This window comes from Bombus vancouverensis, chromosome 14, assembly GCF_051014615.1.
Source record: "Bombus vancouverensis nearcticus chromosome 14, iyBomVanc1_principal, whole genome shotgun sequence".
NCBI classification, from domain to species: Eukaryota; Metazoa; Arthropoda; class Insecta; order Hymenoptera; family Apidae; genus Bombus; species Bombus vancouverensis.
The window spans coordinates 12344435-12366378 of record NC_134924.1 but is presented as its reverse complement, the minus strand read 5'-3'; the positions used below and the strand labels follow the sequence as shown (position 1 = coordinate 12366378).

The 21944-nt window shown below is 42.0% G+C and overlaps 2 protein-coding genes and 1 long non-coding RNA gene across 12 annotated transcripts in view; 1 reads left to right on the top strand and 2 right to left on the bottom strand.

Annotated features, from left to right (window-relative positions):
- corn (microtubule-binding protein cornetto) overlaps positions 1–21944 on the top strand; it is a 37704-nt gene that overhangs the window by 4581 nt on the left and 11179 nt on the right. For 8 of the 10 annotated variants that reach the window (XR_013060022.1, XR_013060021.1, XR_013060024.1 and 5 more), the window contains exon 1: positions 9725–9845. The exons of 1 other annotated variant lie outside the window; for it this stretch is intronic. Coding sequence is in view for 5 of the 9 variants with exons in the window: in XM_033333083.2 (XP_033188974.1) it covers positions 9783–9845 (63 nt within the window). In the remaining 4 variants the exon portion in view is untranslated. Of the gene's footprint in view, positions 1–6030; positions 6203–9724; positions 9846–21944 lie in introns of those variants that run through there. One more of the 10 variants, XM_033333084.2, reaches the window with a different exon arrangement.
- On the bottom strand, positions 1633–2950 carry LOC143303572 (uncharacterized). Its single transcript, XR_013060027.1, has 3 exons — positions 2890–2950; positions 2582–2776; positions 1633–1727 (listed from the first exon to the last, which is right to left on the bottom strand). It is a non-coding gene; the product is annotated as an uncharacterized LOC143303572 (long non-coding RNA).
- Positions 16759–21576, bottom strand: LOC117156249 (uncharacterized). Its single transcript, XM_033333114.2, has 2 exons — positions 19949–21576; positions 16759–19742 (listed from the first exon to the last, which is right to left on the bottom strand). The coding sequence occupies exon 2, from the start codon at positions 19067–19069 to the stop codon at positions 18425–18427; it is 645 nt and encodes a 214-aa protein (XP_033189005.1). The 5' UTR covers positions 19070–19742; positions 19949–21576; the 3' UTR covers positions 16759–18424.

Here is a 21944-nt window from a genome sequence, read left to right as displayed (position 1 = left end):
ACAGTTCTATTGGATTTTTGATAAGTCGAGAGGCAATTTAGTATAGAATTTGAAGATATTCGATGATATTCGTAGATTAATCGTCACTGAAACGCTTTTTAAATTCTCGCGTGATAAAATGCGAAGCGAAATATTCGCAAATATTTCCAACGTTTGCAATCTGAACGATTCCCAGGTCTGCCGTGTTCCGTGTCGCCGTGCGTTTCTCTACCCCATGTGTCAGGGAGGTCGCAAACTTTCAATCCGAACGTTCAGAATGAATCGCGACCAGCGAGTTTGGCAAACGGTCTATGGCATAAATAATCGTGCTACACGATGAAACTCCTCTTGCCAAATATAACGCGTTAGCCATATCGTACGCCATTGTCTCGAATCCCATCTTCTACTACGAAGAAGAATAACGAAAAACCATCACTTCTTTCAAATTTTGCGTAAGTTTCGAATTTAAGAAGAGACAGATGGCGACGAAGAAAATGTAAAAAAGATATCAAGCGTTACGATAGTTTTCTAATAAATTAAATAATAAAAAAATATCTAGTCGAGTGAGAGAACTATTTGAAAAATAAATGGATTCGATAAATTACCGTGAAATTGGACCTAGAAAATATCGCGAATTCGACGATTAAGGCTTAGGTTTTAAAGACAAGAAGATTGAGCCGTAACTCAACTTTATGTTTCTTTTCTATCGAACTTTATTAAATAACACAAGTTTATAAGCACAGTTTACGCGACTGATGCGAGAGATGTTGACCGATGAGAATTTCGAGGTGTTCTCGTATTATTACGGAGAAAAGCTCGGTGTGGATGTGCCCTTTGAATTAACAACGCGGATTCGTTGTTCACACTTTTCGTTAGGAAATTTTTTCGCGATGCCAATCGTTTATAACTTAAATACGTTAATAAATAAAGATAGGAGCAGGAAGCTTTCTACCAACGTGGCTCGTAGGCGACATTGTTCATGGGAAAAGCCAGCTTTCCCTTCAGGTAAATACGCGCTTTTCGACCGTAATTTGTATGAACGTATAATAAACCTAAGGACTGTTCCAAGGACCATCCATAAACCAATAACACTTACAGAGCTAGGAAACAAAAAGTTTAAGTTTATGATGGGTCTTTGAAGTTATTGAGGGTACCTGGTGAGTACCTGCACGCATCTGGCCTCTGATGTGGATTGACGTCACAAAGGAATTGTACACACGATGTTTAGACAGAAATTCATTTTTATCCCGTTTTATCGTTTACCGGAACGCCTACTATAGAATATAGAAAGAATCGTTTCAAAGGCTCGAACGCATTTCCAACGAATGTGCTACGTCGCTTGATATAAACCGTGCGACGTCCCCCGTTATTTGGCCGCTAAGGGTCCGCTGACCATTAGTCAGATCCTCGATGAACCTAAGGACCCACCATGAATTTAAACCTTTTAACTTAAGTAGTTTTAGGTGCGCCTATTTATCTTTAACGTGCAAATCCTTAATTCCATAACTGTTTTAGGTTTATGGTATGGTCCTTAGAAAATTCCTCAGAAATGGCCTTTAGAAAATTCCTCAGAAATGGCCTTTAGAAAATTCCTCAGAAATGGCCTTTAGAAAATTCCTCAGAAATGGCCTTTAGAAAATTCCTCAAAAATGGTCCGTAGAAAATTCCTCAGAAATGGTCTTTAGAAAAGTCCTCAGAAATTGTCCTTAGAAAAATCCTCAGAAATGGTCCTTAGAAAAGTCTTCGTTCTGTAATAAAAATTCTTAATTGCTAAGAGAGACACTCGGAAATAACGGGGCGCTGTTTGAGAGCGAATTCGATCGAGGGTCACCGTGTCAACGCGGTTTTTCACGCGTGCACGCGTTCGAGAGTACAGCCCACGCGTACAATTCAGTACGACGCGACGCGACGCTCTTCCCGTCCCACGTTTTCTCGTCTCTTTCCATAAATTAATTATTTTAATAGGCCGTTCGAGGACCAACGTATCCGTTGCCATTTACAGTCTCGCGCGTGCATACGAGAAACGCGGCTGGATCTGGCACGGTTGCCTCCGTACTCGTTACCACAAACGATATCGATCGATTAAGGACCGATATTACGTCGGACTAGAATCTCCGTGTCAGTGTAACGTTTCATTTGCGGCTCTTTTCAGTCGAGTAACATCGCTGTACGTATAGGTTGAGCGTTTCGTTGTATGTTACAGTAACTGCGAGGTTCGTTTTATTTGTAACAGACTTTCTTTCGTTGCGAAGTATCGGAGAAAAGAAATCAATTATGCATATTCATTCAGATTCTATTCGCCGAAAACTCGTTTGTTCTCAGACCACTGGCGAATAGTTTAAGTACGTTTCATCAGCTTTCGATTCTATTCGCAACCGTTATTACAGTCTTGTATACCGTTGTATTGTACCTTGCTATATTATTTCTACGTACAATGCTTTTAATCTCGGACGTGTATATGCTGGCTGCAAGTATACACATAATTGCGTATTCACCGTCAATGAAAAATTCTCTACGAATCGTCCGAAACTGTGTACCGAATCGAAAGATCTTCTACCTCCGGCATACTATTCTGGGAATACCGCTGAAAAAATGTCCTTACCTTGGCCATTCTCTGTTCTTCGGTCGAAGGAAAAGACGAAGCCTGTAAATCGCGAACTTCTCCGCTACAGCCAGCCACGATACGAAACGTTCTTCCGCTGGCATATCCAAGGTCGACGATGTTCCTTATTCGAAAAGAACCGCAGGATCCGGTCTATCTAAATCAACGAGGCATATTTAAATGCATCTCGTTTAACTGTAAACAAATTATGTGCAGGATGCTTGCATAAGAATCGCGTGTTCAACAGTGGTACCGGCGTTTACACCGAAGGAAAAACGCTATGCACACCTACGTTACTATATACGTACCGTTCCACGTTATTTCGCGAACGTAGCGATTTCGTACGCTTTCTCCGGCCACGATCAACAACGATGGGAACAAACCGTGGATAATACGAGCGGAAGGTACTTTGCATAATGCACGAATAGAGAGTGGGGGAGTCTTGGTATCTGACAATCAAGATCACTTGCGGGCCCTCGTCTAATAACTATTTCCATCGCGAGAGATATAGACCCATTGTCCACCGCGCAAGCTGAAAACCAGCCGCATTTCACCGCCATTGTTCGAACTACTACGTGGTTTTTAAACATTCTTTTCCCGAGACTTTCCTCGATTTCTCGTCTCCTATGGGCTTTCGTGCAGGGTGTCGTCGGTCTTTCGTATTTTCAGGGTTTCCGTAGCCAGGATTTTAGTGGGCTAACGTTCGAATTTTATACCTGTTACATAGACGCAGTACTTACGTTACATCAGGCTGCTGGTTCTGCAGAGTGCGATTATCGTTTGGAGTATCGGTTTGTCGTAGGAGAATTAAATATCACGATAGACGTGTATTTTTCTTTAGTCAACGTTCCGAGATAGATGAAACAATATTTTTTAAAAGCGTAGGATCTTTTAGCTTCGAGTCTAGCAAAGTTAACGATAGATAGTAGATCCAAGTAGCTAGCTATTTTTCAACATTCGACTATCAAAAATCTCCTTTCCTCGCTGATACTTTCTAAAATCTCTACAAATCTCTACGAACGCATCTCTTCGATACTCGAGATAAAAATATCGAAGAAACGATCCTCAGCGCACTCGCCAAATAGGCTCGCGATAAAACATTTCACCACTCCTTAGTTCCACGGATCCTTTTATCCGATGGTACACCTTTCAATTACCAGTCCAGGTATTTAATGTAGGCAAAAGCTGTTCTCTGGCGCGAATCGTTTATTTCTATCGGCCACGTGGGCGATGAATTATCATGGCTGGGTCTCTAACTAACAATAAGCTCGAGGCCGAAAGCTGTCGGTAAACGGCCTCTGCAGAATGCAGAGTCGCGTTTCTTCGTTTGACGAACCGGCCAGAAGCTCTCCCCCTTCCGAGAGCACGACTTGGATTAGGCATCCGCTCGTCCGGCTCGTGGATATATTTACCGTCCTGTTCAAATAATTCTACGCGGGCTGACCTGACCGCCGCAGACACCCGCTCTGCATCGTTCCGTGCAATTATTCTTCTTATTTCCTGCTACTCTTGTACTCTGTGTAATTATTCTCGTAATTTATCGATAGCTGCGACCTTCCGTATAATTATTCTCGCGATTTATCAATGGTAGCCGCTTACACGCACGTGCGAGTCTATAATTCGGAAGAAATAGAGCTGAATTCTATAGGATGGATGCGCTTTTATCTCGTGATCGATATAAATTTTATCCACGTATAAAAATACATCGAATGCCGATGAATCGGAATGGAAGGGCGAAAGCAAGAAAAGAGGAAGGAAAGGAGGGCAAAAGCGAGGAGGGAAGAAAAAGGAGAGGAATGTAGGAAGAAAAGGAAAGATTTGACGTGTACGGTTGATCGAAACTGGAAAACTCGGTCGCGCGTGTCTTCGAGTCGGTCGTCACGATCAAACGCACGTCTTAACGACAACTTTAAAGGCAATCCGTAAATAGCTCGAGGGAGGTCCGATTTCAGGAAACCATGGCAAAGTTTCGCTCTTTTTCGTCTGCGACGTCCAAAGTTTTGGCACTTTTATCGAAGCTTGATCGAAACAATTTCTCTAATAAAATCTTACGCCACAAGAGTAGTAAGAGTAGAAGATTAGGTGAAAAGTGACTCGAGTACATTTTTTTCGAGAACAAATAACCGCACAATGAATCGTGGAAACCATATAGTGGTTTAAAGAGTTTAAATAAACCATATAGTCGTACGAGTATATTCTTTCGTTCGCGTACAAGATATTTTATCAATGTCGGTTTTTAACTGCTTACCTTGAATCTTTATTAATATGGAACGTCTGGAAACACGATGTTTATCGTTTTATATTTATATTTAGCTATTAATATTCTTCGACCGCCTCTCTTCCCCTCTTCTCTTTGGTCTCAGCAGAGAGTGTACTCGCGCGCTCCAATTAAGGTTTCTCTTCTTTCTCGAAGACACGAGTGCACTCCAGTTTTACGTTTACCGAAGAGCGTGGTTTATGTCAAGTATTCGATATCTCACGGTCGATTAAACGACGTCCTGCCTTCTCAAATAATCGAGAAACCAAAGAGACGAGCCATCGTTCTTCGGACGTTTAGAAACTCTGTAATCGAATTCCAAATTTCAGCTCGTGCTCGCTGTAAGCAAACTGTTCCTCGAAAGAGTTAAGCGCATATATTTCGCGCGAAAAATGTCCGTGAAAGCGTGCTCCAGTGGATCTCGTATATCCCTGTCTGCCATCTACCGACTGCCTCCAAGCGTTCTGCTTTTAACGCTTCCAGATTTACGCGTCGACCACTGCGTAAATCAGTCTGGAACGAATTCCTCCCGCCTGAATCTTTGCAACAAGACGATCCTTTTTCTCCGTCGATTTCACGAACTCCGTTCGTCGTTTATCGAGTTAAACGATATTTCGCTTCCTGTAAATTCTAAGCTAATACAAAAAAAAAAAAAAAACGATAAGAACGAAATGGAATTAAAAAATTTATTGTATCACCTACGTGCCGATTAATCAGGCCCGAGCCTAGTTGTTTGGCAGTTGTTTCGTACTACTGGGAAAAGTTTGATATTACGAAGAACGTGGAAGGTCCATCGAGAAATAAGGATAGGCATGTAGCGAAGACGTTTCTTGCAGCCACCGTGTCTACGGATTTATTATTTCGTTCTATGGTTGGGAATATCGTATTATATCGTAGCACAGATGGGTAACATTGACCCATGGCGTACATGGTGTGTAAATACGATGAAAACGGGCAGGGTTAACGCGAGTAGATTTATCTGGCTCGCACACGTGGCCCTCCACACGCTCGCCCCTCTGTAAACCCCACAAAGATTGCTCGACCGAGGGGGGCACCCCACCATGTGACCGTCATTGAGTCATCGAACGCGTGGAGCAGAAATATTAACGCGAGTCTGCGACCGCTTTCGATTCGCACGATCTGCATTAACTGGCAGACTACGCGACGCGTATAACGCACGTGTGCGGTATGCGTAATCGAAAAATACGTCGCTAGCAAACGTGTGTGAAATTGGGTGTATAAATTCGTGCATGTGTGAGGAAGGTATGCTACGTATATATGTGCGCAGACATAAATGACACAAAGAGTGACGAAGTGGCGTGCTGGTTCACGACGCGATGCGATGAGGCACGATGCAGTACGATGTACGTTAATTCCTTGATTTAAGATCTTTCTAGCGGTTAGTCGAGTCGATTACGATATCAATTGCAAAGTAAGTAGCGATTGAAGCAAGTAGTTCTACTTTCCAGTGCTCGAAGCGAACCAACGAACTTGTACCAACCAAAAGTTGTAAACCAACCGGATCGTTTTCGTGCTACAAATATTCATTATAGTCGTAGTAACAAACTTTTGTTTTCTCCGATACGAAACCTTGTACCGTTCTTTCTCCTCCTCGATTAAAGCGTAGAGGTTGGTCGATCATCGTCGCAAGTCCTTCGACTTCTAATGCGAAAAGTCGAAAGTAAAGTCAAAGTTGGAACGCTGGAACGAGTGTGAACGTTATATCGCGAGGAAATCGTAGAGTCTACAAAATGCTGCAATGTGCCACACAGTATATGGAGTATATGCTCCAATACGCAAAACAACATTGGTAAGCAACGCGCGCACAAGTGGTACGCGACGCGCGAAAAGAAACAGATGGAAAGGTAGAGGTGGAAGAAGAGCGATCCGTCGACTATCGCTGCTGAATTTTATCTGGTCGATCTAATTAACGCGTCACGATCGGAAAGATCGCGTAAGGTCACGCAAGGAACAAAATTCGCGCATCTCATTTTCCACCGCAATCCCGGTGAAGTCAGAGGAAACGCAAGCTGCCTAATAATAGACGTTCAGTGCCGTAGGTCAGGCAGCTAGAAGCAACGTCGACTCGAGTCGAAAGACACGATGACGAACTGCGTTCGAGGTTCCACTTGCTGCTTACGAGAAAGACGTCGGTGGTTGTTGGAAAACTTTCTTGCGCTATACGAGCACCGTCGTGTGTTTAAACCACTCGGTTACGTGACAGATTACCGGTGTACGAAAGATTTAGAAAAGAGTAGTTTCGCGGCGTTGGCAGCTTGAATTCGTATCTGATTTACATTCGTGCGTTTATGCCGCTTTATGCCAGAGGTTTTCCGTGGTAGGTATGTAAATTCTGGTTGAACGTACCGTCGACACGCAGCGCGAACATTATAAAAAGAAGCTGGTTGGTTATTCCTGGTATCGAAGCGTTCACCTTTGACGCGTCGACTTGGCCGGAATTTTGCTCGTTTTCTGTCGGGCCATCTGCGACCTCGCCATAATATTTGCACGATACGCGGCCCAGCCGGTATGCAAAGAATCTCGCAGCGGCGTCGCAGTCGCGTTTAATGCGTTCGCACGACGTGCACCGAGAACGCGCGATAGAATCAGTTCTCGCGCTTGCTTCGCGAGTTTCGTACAAACTTTCTTTTCAATCCGCGGTACGAATCGCCTTGTTCGATCGTTTCGTTCGCTCGCGAATCTTGTAATATTCCGTGAACTTCGACCCTCTGGTATTAGACGTTGAATCGAAATGGGAAATTCGAAAGGTCAGACTCAAAATTCGATATACTTTGATCGTGATTCTTCTTTGCAAACATTACGAGCATACAAAATACCTAGCTCTAACTTATTACTAGGAGCGAGGATCGCTCTTTCTAATCACGTAACCAATTACTACTATCCACCCATGATCTAACACCGCTGCATACAAATGAAATTACCGTACACCCTTTATCTGAAGCTTTCCCATAAAAGAATTTTAATCCTCTTCTTCTCGCATGTATCGTCGTAACAGGACGATCAAACCGCGCTATTGGAAGAAGCCAATTACCTTAAGTTTCGGATAATCGATAGAAGAGTGTAAATCACGTTCAACGATAAAAGAAAATTGATGTTTTTCTTGAAAGGAAGAGATGAAACTATGGTGATCCTATGGTGGCGCCAACTCCAAGCGAACAGCGCTCGTCATATGTTCCGTGTTTCATATCGTTCCAGTAGGAGAACTTGCGGAAGCTACTCGAGACTATCTCGAGTACCCACGAGCTTAATGCAAACTCGCTGTACGCTGCCATCTGGTCTTCGCGACGAAATTTTCTCTTGACTAAGGTCACCGATCCCGTCGTCGAATAATATCAGTCCGTTTCTATTTTAATCTCTTTTTGCTTGCCAGTGATCAATAGGTAGAATTGGCTGGACAAATTCCTTTGGACGTTGCGCGCCACGTGCAACCGCGTTTCGATCGTTCGTTGCACGCTTGATCCGCGTGGTTGCCTTTTTTGGTCACGTCTTGGACGTAGTCCGAACTTTCGTCGGCGGATGATGCAACGGCTCGCATCATCGCGAGGATCGTTGACTCACCGGTCGTTTTGCTTCTCTTCGTCTCTTCGTCTCGGCGTGACGCGACGGAGGATCGATGTCGCTTTCGCGCTCTTGATTCCTAACGCGAGAAAGTGGCCAAATCGGATACACGGTGGTGCAATCGTCGATCGACGGCCACTAGCTATCTCGATTATTCTCCCGGGAATCAAAGTCGATTGCGATCCTTGTGTGGTAGACGTACACGCGTAGAATAGAAATTGCGACATATAGGAGATGGAAGGATTTGAATATCTTTTGGGGTGGAATCGAGGGGTTGACATTGCACGACGCTTGGTAGACGCCCGTTACGGTACAGGCGTTGGAAGTTTTGTCCGATAAAAATAAAAGTTAGACGAAAGTTTGACGGATCTCGCTTGGATTGGTTCGTTAGGTGTAATAGATATTTTTTATTCGTCGATATTGCGTCGTTAGCTGCACGGTCCTTTTTTTCTTTTCGACTCGCTCGTTTAAAAAACGAGAAAAAGAATATTTGTTTATTTACCTTTCTAACTGTTTATTTACCTGACAGCGTGTTGTTTATTTATACAGGCTCCGCATATGTTTATTTGTACTTTAACACGACTCTACATTTTGCAGTTGCCAACTAACATTTCCTGTTTCTTTATTTAGATTCCTCGCCGTTGTTATCGTAGGTGTTCGACGTTATATTTTCGACAGGTGTGAAGATAATAATATCGGTACTCGCGATATTCATTCATAAGCGTTCATTCAAGCGTTCATAAGCAAAATTCCACTGCACATATTCGGCTTTCCGCATCAGCCTTTCTCAACATCGACCGTCCGAAAAAAATCGACGAGTCATCGAATATAAGTATCTATTGGCTAGTACCATCTAAACAGACACTAAACGTCAACGGAATGCATAATAAAGTTATTTTAATGGAGTTATATATTTCTTCGTCATAATGTTCGTTGTCAGCTAGGTGTTCGATCCAGATAATTACTTACAATCGGATTTTATGGCAATCCGTAAATCACCCTGTGCGCGTCGCTCTCCTATTTCTCCAACTACCATTTCCGATTTACCATTCGATAAGAAATTCCACAAATAGCGAACTTCTAAATTAGCAAGACTTTCTACCGGCGAATTCAGTCAGGAATACTCGCGAGTAGAATTCGACACGGTCAGAATGGTTGGATGCGATCCAAGCAACAACTAGAATCTGAATCAATTCGCTGGGAAAAAGACGGTAAAATCCCTGTAACCGTGCCTGTAGCTTATTTATAAATATATTACCAGCGAAATATCAATATCTCTGGTGATTCAACTCGCGTAAATGCAACCCTAAATACAATTCTGACGCGGCTCTCGATCTCGTTGACTCGAGAAGCAGAGGAGTCACTATGACGACCACCGAACGAATCGCTTCGTATTCGCTCGCTCCCCGGATCTTCTCTTTTTTCAAGGTAATTCTCGATAATTAATTTTCTATTAATATTTGCGCACACTTTTCGCTTCTATATTTCCTCTGACAACCGTTCGTTACTTTTAGAATCTTATACAAATATCAGAAAGTCACTCTGCGCGTCCATCCGTGCGTTCAACTCGGAATAAACATTTGTCAACGAAATTTACAATATCGGAGATTCGAGTTTATTACGAATTATGAATCGAAGTTCCGCCAGGCAATTATACGAAAGGCGATGCGTTTTATTTATCGCTTGCCGTTTATTTGAATTAGAACTATCTTACAAACGTTTATTTTGCTAATGCGATGGATCCGGACCGGTTGTGCGATATTTTCACTGCAATATTTCAAATATGTATCTATGTGCGGGCAATTAATTGTTGACACAAGGATTAAGTGGAAATGCGAATGTTAAATACGATTAACAAGATGATTATGGCGATCGGACTATCGGGAGAAAGGACTTTATAAATTGGAAAACAAGTGAACGAGCGATATGGTTGTTTGCATTCGATATCACGACATAATGAATTCTCCGTTGAGGAAAACCGAGGCATTCTCGATCTCAAGGGCTCATCGGTTATCTAACGTGTTTTTTCTTCGTTATGAAATATCGCGAAGCATATAATCGCGAGATAACGATATAATTACACAACATAATTTCTACCGGCGCTCATCAGTACCTGTAATTAAATAAATTCTACGTATTATGTGCTCTTTATCGAACCCCATAGTCTCTTCGTTGGATGATTCGACGAACAATTTCTCGCATATTCTATAACATACGTGTAAAACGATGAAATTTTTTGTTTCGTTTGGAATTAAATATATCGTAACTATTGCGTCACGTTCGAACCGTCCTGTAGTTGAGAATAGAATTCGTGGCATGAATCATAACGAAATAATTTCACCTTGCTGGTTTGCACGTCGAAATGACGGAGTACTTTCATGCGCAGCCATGCAAATTTTACGTAACTCGAATTCAAATTATTTATCGATTATCGAATGAAACAATCTTCCATGACGTTGAAGAACGTTGAAATTCTTTGCATTGTTCGCGGAGGAACGAGGAAGTTTGCGAATCGAATAGGATGGACTCGATCTATAGTGTTGGAAGATAAAGCGAAACATCTTGAAAGGGATAGATCGTTCTCCTTTTCCGATCGAAAGGACAAAAGGGACGAAGGATCGTTTAAAAATGGGACGATCGACGATCACAGAGGACGAGACGGAACGAAAATGGATCGCGCAGCGTGGTTCGTCGTCGACGTTTTCGCGTTACACGTTCCGCTACCTTATTTGGTTTCGTCTTCGTGCGAGTCGCAGCACGAAATTGCATAAAAGGCTTCCTGCACGATCTTTCTTGTCGCCATTCTTATACATCGTCCTCATAATGCGATCTCTTTGACTCGTGTCAACGCGAATCCCTTTATCGTTGCTTTCACTCGTGAGACTTTATTATGGAAACAGAGGTTCGAATTGGATATAGTTGCGACAAACTGCTTATCTTGTTAGCTGTCTTTCTTGCTACAGCCTGTTACGGATCAGTTACTCGTTCAGGATTCTTTCCCCTTCCACTTTCGAATCATTCACCATCCTTTGAACCTCGTTCAGATTCGAACGGCTAATTGTCTTCTCAGCACCGTTCGTACGCTCTCCTTTCTTCTCTGTTTCACATTTTACCTCCGTTTGCGTTTCGTAACCGCGTTTTAATCGCATTTTTACGAACCGATTAAATTTCATCGAGCGAGTAAAAGAACGAAAGATTTCACCCAGATTCACGAGACCGCGAGACCGTTGTTATTTCGTTTCTGAATTCACGAAGCGAACGGTGCGGCGGCAAAGAGACTCCTTTGAGAATTCACGCGAGAAACGAACGGAAGCTGAAGCGAGAGCGTCGACGAGGAGGCGCAAAAATCCGTGGAAAACACGCGCTCCCAGCCGGTCGATCTGAACAGCTTGCAAGCTGCAAGCTGCAACGCAGCTCTTTTTCTTCTTATTCGCTGGCCGTGTACACGTACAGCGGCTCGTGTTCGCTTCTGAGTTAAACGCGGATCTAAATACGAAACGTGCGATACTCTTACTCTTGGAGACCGTGGGATCTGAACGATTCGAGATACTCAACAATGCGTATACTCGTGTATTGCAAGATTTTATAGAAACGAAACGCATCTGATAATCTTTTATTGGAATAAAAACAATCGTTCTGCATCTTTTAGAATTTTTAGAACCTTTCTAAAGGTTGTAATTGGGTATAAAGCAATTAGAACAGACTCGTTAGGAATGTGTGAAACGCAAGGTATAATAGACGGTAGTAAGTGGCTCGTAGATATATAGGGTGATACGCAAGGTTGGAATATTAGAATTCTTTTATCGGGCGACTGAAAGTTTGTTCGAATTTCCCGATACGGCTAATTGGCTTGTAACACGAGACGGATCCACGCGTATTCTTCACATTGCTTCGATAAGACGAAGCAAGCTTTTAGACTCGACGCGGCGAATAATTCGTTCAATGTTATCAGGAAAGGGATGTTTCAACCGCATTGCGGTTAGCTCGACTACTATCTGAATCAACGACACGTCACGCGCTGGAACTATTATACGTCTCGTAATATTAAAAATGCAATATGACGAATATACAGGGTGTATCGTGATAAGTTCGTACGAATATATGTCCTATCTGACCTCGTTTCGAGGTTACATTTTTGCGCTTCGGTAATCCGCGACTTAGCCATTTCGAGAACCTCCTACGAAGATAAAACAGGACGCAGGTTCGTACGAACTTTTTTCATTGTTCTTGCGCCACCTGTCCGCTCTTGAAGCGGGTACACCTTGTACCTTTCGTCTCTTTCGTGAACCTGTATGTTGAAAAATCGCACAGGGATTCTTAGTTAGCAGCGTGTCTTTATAGACAGACTTACGTTCGCGAATACGTTCAATTATAATCTGGCTAGATCGTTGCAAATTCATCTGAATTTCAACGTACGCGTATCGCGTTACAAGAAAATTACAAGGTGCTGACAGAATTTTAGAATGGGAACGAATGTTGCGGTAAAATACTTGTTAAACAAAGATAGTCGAATAGTAGGAAAATAACAATTGGATCGATACTTGGTATAGATACACGCTTTGTTCTTCTTCCTTTATCTATTTATATATATATATGCGTGTGTGTGTCTTTGGTTGCTATCGATGGGCCATACGTGCTCTTCCGATTATGTTGTGAACGGTGGTTTCAATTACATCGACCCGTTTGACTAATGGAATTTTCGTCCAAGTTTCTCAAAGAGTCAATATTTACAATACGATCGAATGGTGATACGCGAGCATCACCCGGTATATGGCGTCAGCATTGTCCGTCTGAAGAGGTGCACGTGTCCTCATTAACGGGCGTACGTTTCACCGAGTTAGGGTAGAACTTTAGCGAGCGTTCGGAATTCTCTATTCGTCTCGCTGTATACTGTTAATTGCATTTGCACCGATCGACTTTCCACCCCTTTTTTCGTTCCAAACGCTCTTTTCGTCGCCTGCTTCTGGCTCTTCCTTTCTTCCTTTTCTTCCGTATCGTCCGTACGTATCAAACAGAGCGTAGAAAAATTATATTTCGGAAGTTAAAACACCCAAAGGCGTCGACGTTTCACCTTGATTCGTCGATAGTTTGATAAAGTTTTAACGGAAATTTTAAGCTACCGTCAGAGGCAGCTAAAGATTTCTTCTGTAGCGTCCTTGACACCTTCGATTCCGCAACTTTCCTCAATTTCTCGAATGTTCGATGATCTAGGCTAAAGAAATTACGGAAAATCGTGGAGTCGGAGGTGTCAAGGACACCGCAAGAGAAATTTTTAATCATCTCTGATAGGAATTTAATATTTCGTTTGGAACTTGCAATGGTCGGGTTCGATGTCGCTTGGCGATGATTCCAAGGTCGTTCGAAGGTCAAAACATACATACGATACGCACACGACTTTTAACGCGTCAAAACATCGTAACATAATCTAGTTTAACTTTCTTTAGAAAAATGTCTTTAGTTGGAATTCTGAAAAGAAAAGAGGCTGTTATTCGTAAGAAATGTTGAAGCGTGCTGCAAGAACGTAAACTACAGTTCCTGTGGATCCTCTCGAGTACGCCCAACTAATTTCACATTCTCGAAAGCGACTTGTTCAGTCGTGGAACTGCGCGTAACAGAGCACGGTGGTAATAGACGAGGGGATCTTTTTTTTTTCTTTTCTTTCTTTTCTTTTCTTTCTCTCGAATCCCTCGATGGTCTTAATAAAGAGCAAAGCGAGTTTTCTCTAATAAGAAACTTAGCTAACGATCCCCGGTTGACCTCCATTACGACTGGCGACCTTTGCACCGCGTCGACGGAAAGCTGGGTCAGAAAGGCGGATGAAAGCGCTGAATGGCGACGCGACCCTCGATTCCAGCGGGCTCCTCCTTGAATTAACGAAGGAACGAACGCATACTGTCACCATATAAAGAATCCTCGTTCGTCTGGGCGGAAATGAGTACCGTCGTCAGGCTTGTCCGAAACTTCACGATCGAAACAACTGTGTCCTTGCAGCAAGTGGATCATATACGTCTTCTCGTCTTTGATTTTTCCAATTTTTATACTCTCTGGTTGCTTCTTCCGTTTAGGCGTCGCGAGTGAAAAATTATATTTTATATTTTTCACTTACTTTTGAGCGTACAATCATTTCCAAACCCATTGTACCATATTGTACAGGGCATCCTGTAGGTATATCCAGTGACGTAAAAATTGCCATTATCTGCTCCATTTATGAATTCAGCTAATGCTCAACTGGATCGTACGATAGGGCGACGCGTTAGCGATATCTTATCAGCCGATATCGGTCTGGTTTTTTAAAAGTCTCTCTCGTTTCTTTATTTTTTAAATATATTTACAGATGGATTCGCTCGATTTGCTTAACGCAGGTTTCTATTATCGTGATTTTTACTCGATTCTTTATCGTAGATTATCGATCAATGATCCGAGAACAGAGTCACGGTCAGGTTGATATCGATCGACGATACTTTGATCGCTATACAACATTGCTATAATATTCGCAGTCGTTTTCCAACTAGAATGTTACGCAACCAGCATGAATAAATATCTGAACCTGGGGGCAAAACACGCGGAGCTCAGAAATCATTATGATTTCAAGCGTTGAAGTAACACGGTTCAAAGAGTCGAACGTATACTACACCTGATAGGAAAAATAGAAAAATTCTCTATTGCGATACGAGAGTCGTAAATTGGACACGATGGGTTCTACGGGGAACGTCTTGGGTACAATAGATACGGAATGGCGATGGTACAGTGGATTCCTTTGATTCTTTATTTGTATGTTGAAAATGAAATCTTTGTTGCGTATCGTAGCCCAGAAAGAAAACGGATAGTTCAATTTACGATAACATTCGCGATACTCGGTTCATTGTACACGGACGTTTCTTTATTCCAAGTGCAAGAATTCTACGTTACTCCAAGTTATACAGGGTGGTTGGTAACTGGTGGTACAAGCGGAAAAGGGGTGATTCTACGTGAAAAAAGAAGTCGAAAATATAGAATAAAAGTCTTCTTTTTTAATTCTTTTTTCTTTTTTTTTTTTAATTTTTCAATCGAGACAACGATCTACAGTGCGTACCGAGCGAAAATTCAAAGTCGATTTTCTCAAAAACAAAGCCTCGAACGAAACATTTTTATTCTATATTTTCGACTTCTTTTTTCGCGAAGAATCATCCCCTTTCCGCTTGTACCACCAGTTACCAACCAGTCTGTATAACCACGACGCGGCCAAAAATACAGCGATACTTTATCTACATGAACCTGGTGCAAGTAATTCGTATAATCGGAGTTTGTTTAACCTACTATCTATGATCTTTCTTCGTACAATAGGAATTGCATTAGTAAGTGGAACCAGTATTAGGGGCTGTTACGTATTTGCTATACACGAGAAATTAGTCGAATAATATTTCCTTTGCCATCTTGTATACGAATCTCCGAGTTGGATCAGCGAATTGGCAAATTTGTAAGTTACCACATTTCCCAGTTAATAAGAAACTAACTTAACAAGTTAACGAGCTACCTCTAGGTTGAATTAATAAGTTAGTAACTTGATATCGGATTGGCTGTTGAACGAACAGCCAATCTCTCTTACCTTTGAAAATGAGGGAAAGATCGATATCTCGTCGTCGAGTCGTTAAATCTTGATACCTCTAATAAGAACCGATAGACAAAGCTTCTGAAAGCGAATGGCAGTCGTATAAATTTATTCGAGCATCGATCGGAGGCTATTCGCGCACGATTCGTAATTTCGTCAGCGTGTCGCGACCCATTTCGAACAGAGAAACCTCCGGCAGATGTACGACGGTTATTGCATACCCAGAACCAGCCGTGCCACTCGACGAACTCGCGGATATCGAATGTTTGGCGATGATTTACCGCAGACACGCGGCCCCTATCGATCATACACCGTTCCCATGGAGCGCGGTCACCTACACGGATTTTATTTTCGCGCGCCAATCGACCGGTGAAAGTCACGAAATTCTCATGCGACTCCCTGCATCGCGAACCTCGCTCTTCTTCTCGATACCTTTACGGCAGATATTCCGGTGTCGTACGATTAAAATATCGATCAGCGGTCGTGTTACGATGCAAAAACTTTGTTGCTACGTTTTTGGTCCACCTTTTGGCCAGTTTCTTTTTATCGTTAAAAAATATCGTAGCTTTTTGGAAAATATGATCGTTAGAATCGTTGTTAATACACGCGAAGAAAGTCTACTCGAAGATCTGCGTTGAGACAGGAACGCAAAAGTGAAATATGAGAATTCAAAGGCTGCGAAATCGAAGGAAATAAATTTAGGTATCGAAGGGAGCGGAAGTGAGGTATATACAGGAAAATAATGGGAGAAACTTTGATTCTATAATACGTAATTTATTAGACAAACGCGCATCTTCCATTTGATACTTGGTATCTTTTAATTTCCTTAGCTACACGTGCACTGAAATAGACAACCAGTCAAAAATTGCCAACTATTTTATTAATTGCGTACACCTGTATTTCAAATATTTAACTAATACTGGCGATGTCGATGGAAATTTCCTTTAGACCGATAGATCTTTGGTTACAGAATTTTCTAAAATGATAGAAATCCAATTTATCTTCTTCTTTTCTTCTTAAGTGGTCGGAATCTATAGAAAACATAGCGTAATTCCAAGTTTTCACCGATGGCAACAATGTTTCGCTGACAATTAGATCGGTACATAATTCGCCATACGCAAATACATATATCGGTCGAATATAAAGTAAGCTCGCTAAAAGTTCCTAACTTAGAAGCTCGTAAATAACCACGTAAATAGCCGAGTAAAAAATAAGCGAGAGATACTAAATCGTATCGGTATATCTTTCTACTTGTTTTTGACTAGTAATTAAGTATTTCGCGAGGTTCATTATCGCTCGTGTTTATGGAACGTGTTTATACCATCTATGGTTTGTACTGTCCGTATGAGTTGTCCGACAACGATAACGATAAGTAGATAAGAAATAATGAAATACTGAAATATCGATCACATGTACAATTATTAATTGCTTATAAATATTTCATGGGCGTTTATCGTAATTATTAGAATGTAAATGGATGGACTATCGAACAAGTAGATCGTACTTGGGCATTTTCAAATTAACTCGATTATTTATCTATCTCTAATAAATAAGTAATTAAACGGAACATTCGTAATTAACAAATTATAAAATTAATTACAGTTGACGATTGAATTATTATGATCTATACAACGTGTACACATAAGACGTAAAAAAATTACAAATTTGTTTAAAAATGTTCGATATCTTGGTCTCTACGAGATGAACAAACGAAATTCACGATTAGGAACTAAGAGAATTATAGTTAAAAGGAAAATACAATTAAATTATTTTTCGCTGAGATATTTATCAAATATTTCCTTGTTTTTACCTGACACCGTTTTATAAGAAGGATGAAACGAGAAATGGAAGAAACCCTGGTATTAGTTTGATCGATCACGATATCGCCGATGTCTTTTATCTACGTTTTCTCGCGATTACTCGATTCCGGGCATCCCAGATTTCGCCGAAAAGTTCTTCCACGAAGAATCATCGAGGAAGTATCTTCGCACTAGTCAGTTTTACGCAAACGTTCGATCCACGATCAGATCATCCTCCTCAATGTTTTAACAGTTCCAACTCCGTCCACGTGTAGGAACTTTAAATCAGACTTAGATGGCGAGAATTTAACACAGCATTTCTTACGTTTTCCCCGTTTTTTTAATTTTTTCCTCGACGTGGTTCGACTATTGAAATCAGTATTTCACGATTTTAAGTCAAACTTCGTCTTTTCCAAATGCGTATCGTGAAAATCGAAATCGAACAATTTCGGTACTAGTCAAAATAGGAATTCAAGACTCAGGTGATTAATTACTACGATAAATCTACCACTATCGATCGAGCATGCATATCTCTGGTTAAGAACCATTCGGTTGGGTTCTGATTTAGAATGCTCTCCTAGAATCGTACAATTTTCCCGTTGTTTGTCACATTTTCTCCTTTATTTCACCTCGATTTTCGTTTTCGTTTTATTCGGCACGATCCTCACGGAGGACACTCCATTCAAAGTCCTGGTGGACGCTTCCGGATTCGTGAACCACTTTTTCACGATCTTTTCATCGTATACAAAAGTCGTAACGATCTTAGTCCTCGTCGATCTTCCCTTCTTCTCTTCCTTACCACCCAAATCGTCTCGTCTCTCTTTTCTTCTATTCTTTTTCTTTTCCTCGTTCTCCGCCTGCGAATTCTCTTTCTTCAGGGCATCCTCGCTTTCCTCGGGCCTCCTCCTTCCTTCGTCCATTCCTTTTCCCGTCTCCTCCTTCGAAACTTCCGACTTCCGGTTTCTCATCCTCAACTCAACGTCGAACTTTATTCTACCGCCATCGCCGTGATACTTTACTTTATCCTTGATCGATTTTGGACCCAAAAGAACCTGCCCACCATCCCCCGTGTACTCCACGTCTCCCATGTTCTGGTCGATCCTCAATCGACAACCGTCGCCGATTACTTTCACGCTACCTCGGTTCTTCGACATCGAAATGTCGCATCCGTCGCCGGTGATCTCGAGGATCTGCTTGTTGGAACATAGATTCACCGAGAGACCATCGCCAGCGATCTTCCTCACCTCTCCTTCCTTCATTCCCATGTTTTTCGAACGATGATCGTCTATTTTTACGGTCTTTCTCGTGATCCGGTATCGAGTGTAATCGTAGAGGTGTTTCTGTAAAACGAAACGTCCGAGGAGCGTCTTATGCAACGCTCGCGGAGATCGATTTTCCGGAGTTGTTATTCCTCCTTCGTCCAGTTGAGTCTTTAATCGCCAGTGGTTTCGTCGTTTTTACCTGGCTTCTTCGTTCTTGGCAAATTCATTCGATAATCGGCTAGACGAATCAGGCTCTGTCTTTCTTCTCCATGTTCGCCAGGAGGATCGTCGTCAGGTTTAACAGCCTGGTGCTGCGGTTCGACGAGGTGAGTGCTTTCACTCAGGTTTCTTTGATTTTACGATCACTTGGATCAGAAATTTTCCGACGATGTTCTGATCTTATTATAACTTATACGTGGTATATTTGATATATTTGAGCGTTGGGCGATAATATTTAGGCATTATCGTATATAATACTTCGTATAATACCTAGATATCGCAATTTTCGTGGCGATATTTAATCAACTCGAGAATTTTTGGAGAAATATTCCGAGGATCGCGTTACTTTCGAAAGATAGATTTCGATGGAATAGCTATTGCGACGATAGGCTTTGGTTGCCGGATAAAGCGATTTTCTATTATCTTTGGTATTTTCTTCGCTAGCTATCTTCGAGTTCTGGAAAATATGAAATATTTAGATTAGCTTCGCGTAAATATTCAGGCCAAAATTGCCGCGATAGAATCTTTCCTAGCAAGCGATAATTTCAAGATTAGACCAAAGCATTTCGAACATTCGAGATATAGGTTCTTTTTCGTAACTAACCGGAGAAGCGTTCGATCGGGTTCCAAGCATTAAGTTTGTTAAATCGATACGAGACTCACCTTGATCTTCCTTATCGAGATTCTTCACTTTCTCCTTGGATCGCACATATTTATCATGTATATTTGATACTGGCACTATCTCGCTATCTTTTCTGTAGTAGAATCACTTCGTCAAACTCGCCAAACCTGTTGTTTTCTCTTCGCCAAGATACAGCAGTTGGCTTTCATACTTCGTTGCACTTCTACGTCACCGTTCCAAATACTGCTTTAGGAAATCGATATACACTGTTCTTCCGTCAACTTTCTTTAGTCGAGAAGGACGCACGTCGAAAGAAATTTATTCGACCATTTGATTAACCAATTAATTAACAAAAATGTCACTTTTCTTCTTCTCCCTCGTCTATCGATTTTCTTCTTTCTCGACGCGTTGAGAAATTTGTTCGGCCCTTGATCGAGCGCCCAACTACAGACCGGTTAGCTGGTTGAACAAAACGACAGAAAACTCGCGCTTCTCTGTCGATTTTATCAAAAATGGACACGTCGAAGTATTCGTTCGACCAACGAACCAACCACACAGATCGATGAATTAGCTATAGAATATTAACCACTGAAAGGACGCAACGAGAGGCGGAATAAATTACCAAGTGGTAAGACGGTGTGAGGAGCGTGGTGCCGTGGATCCAACGTGGGATCGAGTGGTTGTTGGTTTGTTGAGTAGTCGAACGAGACAGCCAGCAGCAATAGCGTAGCTGCGCCGTAATAATGGTTGGCGCGGCACGAACCGGGGTTCCTTGTCGGCCAATCCGGCCTCGCCGCTTTCGGGACTTCACCGAGACCTTCTAGCTAGCCGCCACTGGCACGAGAACCGCTTTTACACGGTTCTCGCCGATTATCACGGTCAAGCGTAGCTCTCTATCGCCAACGATATCGACCTTACGTATTTCTCAGAGTCGAGCAATTTCTTCGAGACACTCGCCGGGGTCTGTCCCTTTTTTCGCTATAATATCATTATCGATAGCTTTGTTGGAAATTGGAATATGTATCGAGATTACAAGGTACTCGAATAGATGGCTTTTATTCGGAGGTAATCGTCGATGGGATTTAGATAGGCTAGACTGGGTAATGATTGTTCGGAAGAATGGGAAACGACGTAAATTTAAATGAGAGGATTTCGTTCGTCGTTTGGCAGTGGTCGCTGGTAGGTTGAAGTTTCCTGTTGGACGGTTTGTGTAATTGGAGGAAACTGGAATCCGGCTGAGTTGCTCGAGGATTCTGGTGGTGGGTGGAGTGACCTAATCGTTCGTAGGTCATTGTGGTGTAGAATGTTTTAACGTTTCCTTTGATGCTCGTACTGGTATATTACGATTTTTTGAGCATTTGGAACATTTTCGTTCTAACGATGTGAATTTTAGAAATTTTGGATTTTCTAACTTGAGCGTTAGAAGCGAATTAGAATTTCTAGAATGGAATTGCGTCGATGCAATTTAATTTAATGTCTCGTCGTTCCTGTAATCTTTGCCGTTACGACTTACGACGTTCGAGCGTCCTTGAATTAGGGATACCAGAGCTTCTTCCTTCCGATATTCCTTCTCGATCGTCAAAAGCAATTTCCTGTTACTTTAAGTTACGACACAGAAAGAATCAGTCAATTGCAAAGCGAACAGCTTCGAAATTAACGAGTCGAAACGACCCAACTAGTAAAATCCTGACGTAAAGTTTGATAAGAGAGTTTATCGGGAGACACGTGGATGTATTCGTCGCCAAGACTTCTTGCTGCCTTTCATCAGATATAAATTACGCGAAAGATGCGCAGCGATCGATCAACGATGGATTGCACACTCGTTCAATGACTAAGCACGTGATTAAACGCCTTTTACGCGATCTAAACATGCTCGGAAGGGGGAACACCGCGTGCTGACGTGATCTTCCTCGCCGATTATCATTGAAGTACATAGTGTGTACGTAACCACGCGGAAGAGAAAGAGAGCAATATATGGCGGAAGCGGCGACTAAAAAGAGAAAGGAAAGCATCGAGTGAGAGATTATAAGACGGAAG

Excerpts from the sequence above, each read along its gene's own strand:
- LOC117156249 (XM_033333114.2), bottom strand. The coding sequence starts at position 19,069 with ATGGGAATGAAGGAAGGAGAGGTGAGGAAGATCGCTGGCGATGGTCTC.